The sequence below is a fragment of the Magnolia sinica genome, chromosome 1, assembly GCF_029962835.1.
Source record: "Magnolia sinica isolate HGM2019 chromosome 1, MsV1, whole genome shotgun sequence".
Lineage (NCBI taxonomy): Eukaryota > Viridiplantae > Streptophyta > Magnoliopsida > Magnoliales > Magnoliaceae > Magnolia > Magnolia sinica.
The window spans coordinates 50,552,079-50,565,402 of NC_080573.1; the positions used below are offsets into that span (position 1 = coordinate 50,552,079).

The 13,324-nt window shown below is 37.9% G+C and overlaps 1 protein-coding gene across 1 annotated transcript; it reads right to left on the minus strand.

Moving 5' to 3' along the window:
• Positions 1-9,272: 9,272 nt before the first annotated feature.
• On the minus strand, positions 9,273-12,652 carry LOC131248948 (pentatricopeptide repeat-containing protein At4g20770). The gene has a single exon (XM_058249481.1). The coding sequence runs from the start codon at positions 12,647-12,649 to the stop codon at positions 10,211-10,213; it is 2,439 nt and encodes an 812-aa protein (XP_058105464.1). The 5' UTR covers positions 12,650-12,652; the 3' UTR covers positions 9,273-10,210.
• Positions 12,653-13,324: the final 672 nt, after the last annotated feature.

Genomic DNA, 13,324 nt, shown 5'->3' on the forward strand with positions numbered 1-13,324 from the left:
CATATGTAAATATTCTGATCAAGACAACTATGCCAAATATGAAAAATATGCACTTACGTATCATCCATCATTCATTGCATTTGCATAATGTATGGTCGATCCTATGGGCCCTATTTGAAAGAAATGTTGATCCTGTTAGAGTGTTACTAGATGCGGGCTATGCCCAAGCCCACCGAAAGGTGGAAGCCTACCCAACGGGTGGATGCGGGTTGACGACCTCCAACCCAAGCAGATGGACGATCATCACATCTAATGCATTCATACACCATTTGCATCAATATCTTTGTACATACATTTTTATGTTATTTTAATTGCTATGATTATGAACTATGCTTGGTTATTTCTAGAGCTGGGCATCGGACCGAGTCGGATTGGATTGGGCCCAACTCGACTCGGCCCGAATTTTATATGGTCCAACTCGAACTCGGACCGATCCGGGACCGAGTCTGGGTCATCTGACCCGCACCGATCCGAATCCCTACTGACCTGAATCGAACCGAGTCCGACTCGGTCAAGAAAACCGAGTCGGATCGAATGGTGCAAGGTTCGAATTCAACTAAGATTTTCTTTCTTCAAGCCGGGATTGTCGGGAGTTGGGATGGGTGTGGCGAGAATCAAGTTGGGGTTTTCGAGTGTTGGGATGGATGATGCAGAGAAGTCGTGTTGGAAGAGGTATAGAGACCGGAGACGGGAGCAGATGATGGAAGCCATGGTTTCTCAGACGTAGAGAAAGAGGTTTTAGGCTCCGCAATCCCTCGCCTCGAGTGATTAGCCGATGTTTCATAAGAGAAGATTTGCAAAGCACAAATGCGTGTACAGCCCTTCACGTCCATGCGCGGTCACACATGCCAATATGACACATGTAGTAGAGCCCATATTTCCGTGAACTACACTGTTTAGATCTTCATGCTTAAATTAGGCCATTTCACTCTCTAGGTGGGCCATATTATAAAAACAAATGGATGGCTAAAAAAAGATGTGTTTCCATCCGTTCATTTTCTAGGACCTGATTTAAACAATGCCTTCGCCTGATGGAAGGCCACGATCTTACATAATTATAACATGCGATTACGTTTGCGTATGCATGAGCAAACACGCGTTTGGGCTTAGCACACCTCAACGATTTAAAGTTATATTTCATATATATTTCTTTTGGTATTTAAATATTGGGCCTACTCCATTGCTTTAAGAGTACTATAAGTCAGTCGTTGATCAGTGGCCTACAAACTTATAAATGTAAGTATATGTGTTGCCATCTTAGTACTCCCTGTCAAAATGACAGCTGAGGCAAATGGCAATGCAGGTGTGACCGGCCTTTTCTCCGCCGGTTCCAGCCGTTAATAGTCGTATCGGTTAGTCTTTGGGAAACGGATTAGCTACTCTCCCTGACACTAGCCCGTGGCTGGTGGTTCGATGCTCTGTGAGCCCCACCATAATGTATGTGTTTCATCCATTCCGTTCATCCATTTTTAAAGATCATTGTAGGCTTGATCAAAAAAATGAGAAGTGTATAAATCTCAGGTGGATCACACCACATGAAAACAATAGTAATTGGATATCCACCATTAAAATCCACCTAAGGTCCACTGTATTGTTTATTTGACATCACATCTGTTGATTAGGTCATACAGGCACAGGTGAACCCAAAATGTTTTTAATGGTAGACGCTCATTCAACACTGTTTCTTGTAATGTGGTCCAACTGAGATTGGGATATACCTCATTTTTTGTCTCATATAGTAAAATGATCTGTAAAAATTGATGGACGGCATGGATGAAACAAATACATCATGATGGCCCCATAGAGCACCTACCAAGGAGAGTAGCCAATCCGTTTCCCAGTCTGTGTGGATCTTCTCTCTCTTGCAGGTTGGAATCCCTGACACCGTCATCATCACAAATCATCACCTTAGCCTCAGTCTTGTAGTCCGCGCGCTACTGAATGAACTTGTTGTCCATTTGTTGGGACATGTGCGGATGATGATCAGAGCCATTCAATATGTACGTCCTTTGCACTGGGAAAGATTTTGGTCATGCCAGAGCTAGAGGGAGTTCTGTCATTCCTTAGTTGGACAGATTAGATCGTAGGATGATGAACGGTTCAGATTCAAGTCTATTTCATGTCTCAGTACATCCAATGTGGACCGCCAGTCGACTACCCACGGGAAGCGACTTCAGTAGATCCCCGTATCCAGAAAGTTTCGTAGATCTTTCCATGGTGAAGATCCCTCCATCTTTCCAAACGAATACTTCCATCTCTCTCTCCCTCTCTCTCTCTCTCTACACTAAAATTCATTTCATATAATGAAAACCCAAGAATGTTATCAATGGAGCGGTCCTTAAAACCGCCCTAGATCTCTGAAATGTTCCAAAAGTCGACCCTCGCCTTCAAGACCAAAACATCGAATCCTTTGCCGAAGATGACACCGAATGCGACGACGCCTACAACAACAACCATAACGATCACTCTCTCCTCGACTCCACCGACGACATCATCACCGGCCGACGTGTTGTCATAATCAAACCCGACCACAACAAAACACCACTGCCCCTCTCTCAAAACAACTATAATAATCCCTAAACCCTCAATATAATTTCTTCTCTTTTCGCCACCATTTCCTCCTTTAAAGCTTCCTATCTCCATCTCCAGACCGCTCCGGGTCGGATCTGGTCGGTTCGGTGCGGTTCTTATCAGTTCGGGTATTCAGATCGGATCTGTTCGGATAGACCTCTATCCGGACCCGATCCGAAAAATGATCGGATCTGGATTTCCACACTTGATCAGGCCCGATCTAGGTCGTCGGTTCTGTTCGGAACGGGTCGATTCGGGTCCGATTGGGTCAGATTCCCTGAATCAGGCAAAAAATGCCCACCTCTAGTTATTTCACTAAGCCTAGTTAGCTTACATTTTTATTGATGAAAAAACCGTACAGATGAGCCATTAGCAGATGATATGGCGCATGAACCAGAAGGATCCACCGTACCTGAACACGACCCATGTAAAACGTGGTCATACTTATCTGAAGATGAAGTGGCAGTATTAGACCATTTCTGATTATGTGATTTATTTGTTAGCATAGTTTAATTAACGTACAATGCATATTGGTATTGATTTTGAGATTTTAAGAAATTATTTAGATTTATTTCATTAAAACAATGTTAGCATGGAATAAACATATTTGTAGTATGATGACATAATAAATGAATGATTTTTAATATTTATATTATTTTAAGAATCGTCAAGATTTATATATGCCTGGTTGATTGGTGCTAAATGTTATGTATGCGTGATTAGAGTTGGGGTGGAACTTCAACTAAATGTAATTATCACCCCTTGATTAAACTGATTAAAGAATTAAGTTAGTACACTTTGTGTACGAGTTACGAACTGAAACTCAGGTCCTGAGGGTGCACAATCTGTACTCGAATTTCAGAGTGTGACAGAATGGTATCAGAGAGAGGTCTTTTCTAAAACCTAGGGTGACCTGTATGTTATGTATCCCACTAAATTTCATAAATTATAGACCACTGAAATTAGAAACATTTCATTAAGATTTCTCATTTGATTGATGTATAAATTGATGAACAAAAAGACTCAAAACTAAGTTCTTATTAATTTTTGTTGAACATATAAATAAGAATTTAGATTCTTTATACTCTTATTTGAATATAATTTAAATTAAGATGAATTAATATAACAAAAATAAATTTTAAAGATATTTAATCCACAAAATTCTGCTGAACAATAATGGACAGCAAGAATTACTCAACTTATAAAATTCATAAATATAAAAGTACTACTCCGATTGAGGCGATTCGAAAGCCTGATCGAAGATAGACAAGTCTAAATTAAGATAAAAATAATAATAAAATTTGAATCTCATAGTCACTATACTGATCCAGTGATTTAGTACAGGCTGGTCATAAATCATCAAATTCTAGACAGGTCTGACTGCAGGAATTTTAAATCTTTTTTAGTTTTTTAACTAATATTTCACAAAGACATAATAAACTTATAATAAAATATCTAGAAAAACTTTGAACATAATCTGGAATTTTAAAGTATAATAAAATGTGATAGAAACAACAGTCATCACACCGAAAATCAATCTGTCCATACTGGCTTTCTATAGATTTAACTAACAGAATTTTTCATTTTAATAGTTACCTTTGGTTAAATAAATATTTTTACTTGAAGTACTTTATTTAAAGAAAAATATATATATTAGGTATAAAATAAATTAAATTAAATTAAACCATAATCTCTACTAAATTTTAAAATTCCTTCTTATAGGATCATAAGTTCATATTCGGTGGAAAAAAAAACAAGAAGAATTTTTACTTAAAGAAAAAAAAAATTAATATCAAACTCGCTAGAACCTTTTTTCAGGTATAAAACAACGTCTTCCCCAAATTTCAAGGTATGGGAAAATTATTTCCAATTTTCTAACAAATTTCAACATTATAGAGTGAAAATCTTGACCAGTTTAGTATCCCTGATCAAACCAAATAAAATTATCGCTCTAAATAATTCTTGAATAGTTTTTTTTAAAGTCATGTACATACCCCTAGACAACTCCATAAAATTTTACAATGATTCAAATTGTAGAGAAATTATAAACATTTAAGCACTAGGCTGTAAACAATAGAAACGATTGTTGGATAACAAGATTTTTCCCCCTTAGTAGTGATAAAAACCCTAGTAAAAGTAATAATTTTAATCTGAATTTTGTTTTCTTTTTTTATCATATAGTTAATGACATACTTTCCAAATTTCAAGTAATTCTGACTTTTGGTTCGAATTTTAAAATTCCGTAAATAACATTGTGTCTGTGAGTCCAAATTTAAAATATTTCGTTGGTTATTTTGAAAGATACAATACATAAGATCATTGATTATTATGATATCTGAAACTTAGAAACCCAAGACCCCATAATATTTTAAAAAAATAAAATAAAATTTGCCCCTCATATTTTGTTAAATAATGGAAATAACCTAATTTGAGAAACTCATAACTAATTAAGTACGAGTCCAATTAAGGTGATTCAAAGACTACATCGTAGATCGATAAATCGAGTTTAAAAGAAAATAATTAATAAACTAGAAATTTAAAATTTTTTAAAACCAAATTTAATTTTTAACTGAAAAAAAAAGTCATTTATTTTTAAACAACCCTCATTGTCTGAATTTTTAAATCTTCTATAAACCTTAGTTTTTTACAAAATTTTACATACTTGTAAATTCACTACTAGGAAAAAAAAAAAACTAAGAGACAAATCCAGTGTCTAAAACCATCCATAACATAAGCGTGACTAACGCCATTAAAACTAAAAAATTTAGAAATTTTAGTTTCTAAATCTCGAGGACGAGATTTTATTTTAAGGGGGGTAGAATGTAACAACCCTAAATTTTGGTGCATTAAAAAAATTAAAATAAATATTTAAAATTTTTATTTTTAAATAAAAAATAAAAACAAGTCAATAGTCGAGTTGGTAGAGACATTCTTAATTGAGAGAAAGTTTTAGGGATCGATTCTTGAAGTAGTAATAATAAATTTTTTACAGAGGTTTCTGTTTAATAGGAAAAAAATGCTTGATCATCTGTAGAGAAAATTTTAATAAAGTGATGCTTTTATGATTTCAGATCTGGTTAGTAGTATTTTAGGAATAAATTGAATGGATGGAATTTGATTGTGTTAAGATAAATCTGTACAGGTCATTTGATCCTAAGCACCAAAAGATAACGGTGCCTTGAATTTTAGATCAATCTGACCGTCAGATGGGTCACACTGGTTAAATCTATAAATGTTTAATAAGGAAAGCTTAGATTTTTGTGCAACACTTAGCGTAGAAAGTCGAGATGGGCCATTGGTGTATATGTGGTTAGATCCACACAATTCATCCAATGTGTAGAGGCAAGATATGCCAAGACCTCAAGAATCTAGATGATCCAATCATCCGGTGGGCCACCCCGATTAATTATTTGACATTCAATTTCAAGATCTTAAAAAGAAAATCTAAATCTTGATAATTAAATTTAATAAACACATAATTTTAATTATTTGATCATTTAGGGTTTGGCCACTTGGGATATATATCAAGGTGGGCCCCACCATGTAAAATAACTAGATGAATAATAATATTGTTGATATAACTAATAGGATCTCGAAATTCAAACCAACTCATTTACCTTATGGATTCTACACTATCAGACTTAAGTGAGTACCCCAACTTGTCTCATATTTCATTAAAATTAAAACAAATCGTTCGTGATTGTTTGATTGATTGATATATTGATTTGAGTATTTTGTTATGATAATTGTACGTTAAATTCATATGTGAATATTATGATCAAGACAACTATGCCAAATATGAAAAATATGCATTTACATATTATCCATCATTCATTGCATTTGCATAATGCATGGTCGATCCTAGGGGCCCTCCCTGGAAGAAATGTCAATCCTGGCAGAGCGTTACCAGATGCGGGCTATGCCCAAGCCTACCGAAAGGTGGAAGCTTACCCAACGGGTGGATGCGGGTTGACGACCTCCAACGCAAGCAGATGGACGATCATCCCATCTGATGCATTCATACACCATTTACATCAATATCTTTGTACATACATTTTTATGTTATTTTAATTGCTGTGATTATGAACCATGTTGGGTTATTTTACTAAGCCTGACCAGCTTACCTTTTTATTGATGGAAAAACTGTACAGAGGAGTCATTAGTAGATGATGTGGCGCAAGAACCGGAAGGATCCACCGTACCTGAACACGACCCATGTGAAACGTGGTCATACTTATCTGAAGATGAGGTGGCAGCATTAGGTCATTTCTGATTATGTGATTTATTTGTTAGCATAGTTTAATTAACGTACAATGCATATTGGTATTGATTTTAAGATTTTGAGAAATTATTTAGATTTATTTTATTAAAACAATATTAGCATGGAATAAACATATTTGTAGTATGATGATATAATAAATTAATGATTTTTAATATTTATATTATTTTAAGAATCGTCAAGATTTATATATGCCTAGTTGATTGGTGTTAAGTGTTATGTATGCGTGATTGGAGTTGGGGTGGAACTTAGACTGAATGTAATTATCACCTCTGATTAAACTAATTAAAAAATTAAGTTAGTACACTTTGTGTACGAGTTACGAACTGAAACTCGGGTCCTGAGGGTGCATACTCTGTACTCGAATTTCGGAGCGTGACATTTTTCGCATGTGGGAGTTTCATTTCCCGATTTTGATGATGGTAAGCTCCCGGTTTTTTGTCGATGGTGGGTTGTCTTGGCCATGTTTGCTTTTAGTTTTAAAAAACAAGGTTGAAGATTTCAATTGTAGATTTGAGGTGGAGTCGGAATGGTAGGAAATGGAGATTTCAAGATGTAAAGCTTCATGGATTTCTTAAGCTCTTGATCCCTTTCCAAGAAATTTTTTCTCTTGGCTTCTCTTGGAGTTTTCTAGAAACGAATATTGGGTATCAACAAGGTATTCAATGTTTTGCATACGATCGTCTAGTCATGGAAAAGCAGTTCTCTTATAGCAGGTTAGTCATGCAAAGGAAACTATAGATAAGGTGTTCGATATTTTGCATATGATGGTCTAGTAATGAAAAGGTAGTTCTCTTATGATATGCTAGTCATGGGAAAGAGTAGATTGATAAGGTGTTTGATGTTTTGCCCATAACAGTATAGTCATGGAAAGGCAGTTTTCTTACAATAGGTTAGTCATGGAAAGGAGAAGACCTAATGCTTCTAGCGGAGAGAAGGTTCACAGTTGATTTCCAAGTTTTTTGGAGAAATGTATTAGCAGGAAGCAAATCGGTGATGTGCCATTAAGGTGGAGATTGTTGAGGGTAATGGCCCATCACCTTGGCTTTAGGTGAGGGACATTGTCCCAAGGCAAAGTGTCATTTTAAATGTTAGGAGGGGGGCAATTTTCTAAGTGTAAAAATGTCTTTTTTCTATGGTTGCTAATCTCAAAGGTTTGTATGTGTGTGTGTGTGTGTGTGTCTTCAGAGCTTATAAGGTTTTTCCCTTGTACTGGCAAGATGGAGAGGAGAGCAGAAGAGAGTTTTTCTCCAATGACTTTTTTCTCATATATTTGACAAGATGAAGAAAAGAGGTGGGATGGTTTTCTTAAAGTTTTTCTTGGTTACTTGACAATGAGAAGTGAAACGGTTTCCCATAGGTTCTCTTGTTGTATCATGAAAAGAGCTCAAAATGTTTATGATTTCATTTATTGAATGTGAGTAATGCGTCTCTTGTGTATCTTGTATTATCCTTATTTTACTAGTGTAATGATTTGCCTTTGCTTCCACATGGATGTAATCACAATGTAACAAAGCACATGTATCTTGTGTCTCCCAAGATTACAAGGGCTTGTACTTTTTATTGCCTTGACACAGTTCATTGGATATCTCCTCTGTACTCAGCAAATAGCTAACCTATGCCAAAAAGAAACAAAATATAGCCAATAAAATCTCTAAAGATAATGTTAGCAAAGAGTTCTTCTCATCCAAACTACTCATTTGTGATTGAGTTGGAAACTGACCAGGACAGATCCAATCAAATTCGAACACAAATCACATGAAACCTATCAGTACAATCCAGCAAGGTGGGCCACAATGTCATCACAAGCTGATATGAGCTGTTGGTTATGTCTTGCTGTTTAGATCTGCACCAAATTGATGCTGCATCCCAGGAAAGGCTGCCCAAAAATGGGCTCCACCTACAGTTGCTTGGCCCTTTATTTTGATCAAGCATCATAAAATACCTCAGTACATAAATGTGCAAGAAATTCAGACATCTAAGAAACAGCAACAAGCCATAGAAAAGTCAAAGCATGAGCTTATGTGCTTCCCATTAGGCAAACTATCTAAGTGACTATGTTGGCAGTATAATGATCTCAGAATTGCCCACATGTATCGCCCCATGGGGCCTGAATGCAAAGATTATCAGATGATTAGGGCTGTCCATTTAAGCACTGCCGTAGATGGGCCATAATCTAGTAATCACACTGAAGAGATGGTCCAGACATTTGTCTTGTGAAGTTGAATGTGAACTATTTAAAAATTCTCTCTAATGGTCCAAATTGATCAGCAAATACTGCCACTCAGAGTCGCCCACTCCGAGTTATGGACACTGGGTCCTCCAATATCACAGAAGATGGACAGTTCCAATCATCTGTCCATCACTGCAAGTGGAACCCAAGCAATGATGGATCCTAGATGAACCTGAGCTGCAACATAAATAAACTCTAACAAAAACATGTTCTTTGCTTGCATCTCTGCTTTTCATGTCCTTACCATTCAATCCTCTAACATAAACTACCGATTCCCTTGAGTTTCAAGGGGTACAAAAGCTTCAAAATTAACTAGGATAGAAGAGACATACCCATGCATTCATTGTTTCGCTTGTATGCCAACAGCTTCCTGCCTGGACGAAGATGCTCCACCAAAATCATAAAGGCCATAGAGATGTCATTGCTTGTGCAGACTTGCTCATAGGCCTCAAAGTCTCATCAACTGATTTCTCACCCATTCAAATGGAGAATAACAGATGTACTAGTTCAACATCTGCTAAAAGTTGGGTATCTCAGTGTTGTCAACCTGACACTGTCAAATATGAAAATTCCTATCTTGTTGGCTTTTTAATGGATTTAATGTTTTGGTTTTGGGGTTTCAAAACGAAACAAATAGCTTTTTCGCCTTGTCAAACTTGTCCCACATCACCTAGGAATGAGCATTTGAACACCTTTATAAGTAAAGAAGCACCTTTAGGGGCTTGAGCCCCCTTTCTTGCAAATGTGTGCATTAAGAGATAAGGGGGCAGGAGTGCCACATGCAATCTTTCAAACGTGTAGTGCTATATGCAGGCTTGGACTTGGACTCAAGCTGGCTCTTCTAATCCATGGGGTATTGTTTAATCCTTTTTTCTCTTTTTTTTTAAAAAAGAAGGAATTCCAACAATCATATTCTCCAGCAGTGACTTTTTCTTGAAACTGATCCATCTCCTTTGTTTTAACCCCTTTGTATAACCATCTTCCTAGATCATGAATTCTGGGTTTTGTCGAAATTTGTGCTCATCAAGCAGAACATTCGTTGCTCACTGAAAAGTTGAATATGACTTTCAATCCCACCGATTCAAAACAAACTCAGAATTGCAACTTTATAAGTTCATTGTTCCTCATCAATTAGAACAAATTTCATCTCTTGCAATGTTTTGCGCTGTCCCCATAGCAGGCCATTGTCTATCATTCACAACATCATCAACCATCCTCAGATCATCATCAACCATAAAAGCTTGCACCCCATTCTTAAACTCAATCCAGCTATAACCAGGATCCTTCACAATCCCCCGAAAGCTCATCAGTTTCCTAACAGCCGATGCATCATCCCATCTTCCCAAAGCAGCATATATGTTGGCTAGAAGCACATAAGGTGATGGGTTTTGGGGATCGAGATGGAAAAGCTGCTCTGCAGCCCATTTTCCCAAGCCGGCATTAGCGTGAAGCCTGCAAGCACTCAGCAAGACCTCCCATATGATAGGGTCATCTTTATACGGCATCTTGTCCATAAGCACTTCTGCTTCTTCGAAACGGCCAGCCCGTCCTAGAGAGTCAATGATGCATGTATAGTGATTGACCAACGGCTTGATCCCGTGCTCTTTTTCCATGGAATCGAAGAATTTGATCCCTGCATCAACCAATCCCGAATGGCTACAAGCAGTCAGAACAGCAATGAAGGTCACACTATCCGGTTTCTCTTCCCTCCGAAGCATGTCTTCGAACAGTTCAACAGCCTTATCGCCACATCCATTCTGCGCATAACCATGTATCATTTCATTCCACGAAACTATATTCTTGACAGGCATGCCATCGAAAAACCAGCGGGCCTCTTCTATATCACCGCATTTCGCATACATGTCAATCAACGCACTCCCCACAAAAATATCATTTACATAGCCGTCTTTTGTGATCTGTGAATGTATCTGTCTCCCTTGAGACGAAGAAGACAATCGAGCACATGAACTGACTACACTCGCATAAGAGAACTGTGTAGGGCACATGCCCTCTGCTCGCATCTGCTTAAAGAAAGAGAAAGCCTCTTTGTTCAGAGAATGGAGAGCAAAACCTGCAATCATCGAATTCCAAGCAACCACATCCCTTTCTTCCATTCTATTGAAAACCCGACTTGCCGAATCGATATTTCCACACTTTGAATACATGTCAACGAGCCCACTCGCAACAAACACATCACCAAGGAGCATAGCCCTTATTGAAACAGAATGGACTTGTTTGCCGCATTCAACAAGCCCCATACCCGCACATGAGCTAAGGATTAGTGCCATAGTGGTTCGATCCGGCCGGACATTTACATACTGCATTTTCTGGAATAATTCTATTGCCTCCTTGTAGTTTCCTTTCTGGCAGTATCCAGAAAGTATAGCATTCCACAAGCTGACGTTCGGGTTTGAAATCTTTTTAAACATTTGATGAGCAGTTTCAATATCTCCAGACTTGACACATGCACTGAGCATACTGACATAAGTCACATCATCTGGTATGAAACCAGACAATTGCATCCGTTGCAAGAGCTCTAAGGATTTCTCTCCATGGCCTTTCTGGCCATAACCTGCTATCAAAACATTCCAAGAAACAACATTTAGCTCAGGCAATGCCGCAAAAACCATCTCCGCATTGTCAATATCACCAGACTTGGCATACATATCAATCAACGAATTTCCTACATGAAGATCCGATTCAAACCCTAGTTTAATCACGAGAGCATGTATTTGTTGTCCATTTGTATTGCTCCAAGGCCCAAAACATTGATTTGAAACACCCAATTCACCATCTTCACCTCTAGCACAAACACCCAAAATGCTGGATAATGCAACAGAGTCAATCGGAATTCCATTCCTATGCATCTTCCCAAACATTTTTAAGGCTTCCTCAACATGATCAGTTTGTGCCAATCCGCCCATCATCGAGGTACATGAAACCTCATTCGGCAGAGACATTTCATCAAAAATGCGAATTGCATCCCTGATAACCCCACACTTAGCATACATGCCCAATAAAGCATTCTCGACATACATGTTTCCATCCAGACCAACCTTCACAGAAAGACCGTGGCATCTTCTACCATGTTCTAATTCTAGTATGCTGCCACATGCACTAAGAATGCTAGCAAAAGTGAAATGGGATGGCTTGAATTCTTCTCTATTCATCATGTAATACAAATTCAACGCTTTTCCTTCATACCCATTTCGCGCCAATGTGCCAATCATGGTATTCCATGAAACAACACTTCTTTCGGGCATTCTCTCAAACAACTCGCTCGCATCATTTAAATTACCGGATTTCGAACAGGCCCCGACAATAGCATTCCACGAATAGACATTTCTTGCAGGCATTTGATCGAAAACATAGCGGGCACGCTCGATGCAACCGCATTTTGCATAGAATTCGATGAGTTTGTTAGATACAAATATATCTGGAGAGAAGCCATTTCTGAGGATATGAGCATGAAGGATTTTTCCTGGTAGATGGGCTTTCTTGTCGATACAAGACTGCAAGAGATTGGTAATCTGGGAGATTCTAACATGCGCCATCTTGCTTTCCATTTTTATAAATTACCCGCCAATAAAATGTACGGTCAGTGGTTTGTTACAAGCACGACAAACACACCAAACAACACGTGCCAATGTGATACACACGTGCGAGATCGTGGGCTTTTCATCTGATGGGCCACAATTTTCTGATATTCTGGCTTAAAAATCAGGCTCTCTCTCCTCGGATGGGTGCAATATACCTTTAGAAGACACCCGCAAACGAAATAGTTTCAGCCGTCCGTTTGTTTTGTATACTGTGCCCCAACTGAGGAGTCAAATCAACTTATTTTTGAGCGAGAAGATCTAAGTTGTGTGGCCCACATAATGAAAAGCTTGGATCTTGTGCACGTAACGTAGTACATAATTACACGTGTAACTTGGGGCGACCGGGAGCGGATTAGATGTTACCCGGGTACACCTAATGGTGTTACCCTTACCGTATGGTGCCTTCCTTGATTAACTTGTTATATATCCACGCCGTTCATCCGTTTTTTAAGGTCATTTTAAGACGTTATTTCAAAATTTAAGTAGATTCAAATCTCAGGTGGACCATACCACTAAAAATAGTGGTGAATGACCGTTAAAAATCTTTTATGGGCCACAGAAATTGTGGATCAATCCATTATTTATATCTTCCCTCCATTGGATGGAAAATAAAGACTTTCCAGGGAAGTTCTTGCGTTGGGA

Bases quoted from the DNA above. Each gene is read 5' to 3' on its own strand.
- LOC131248948 (XM_058249481.1), bottom strand. From the start codon at position 12,649: ATGGAAAGCAAGATGGCGCATGTTAGAATCTCCCAGATTACCAATCTC.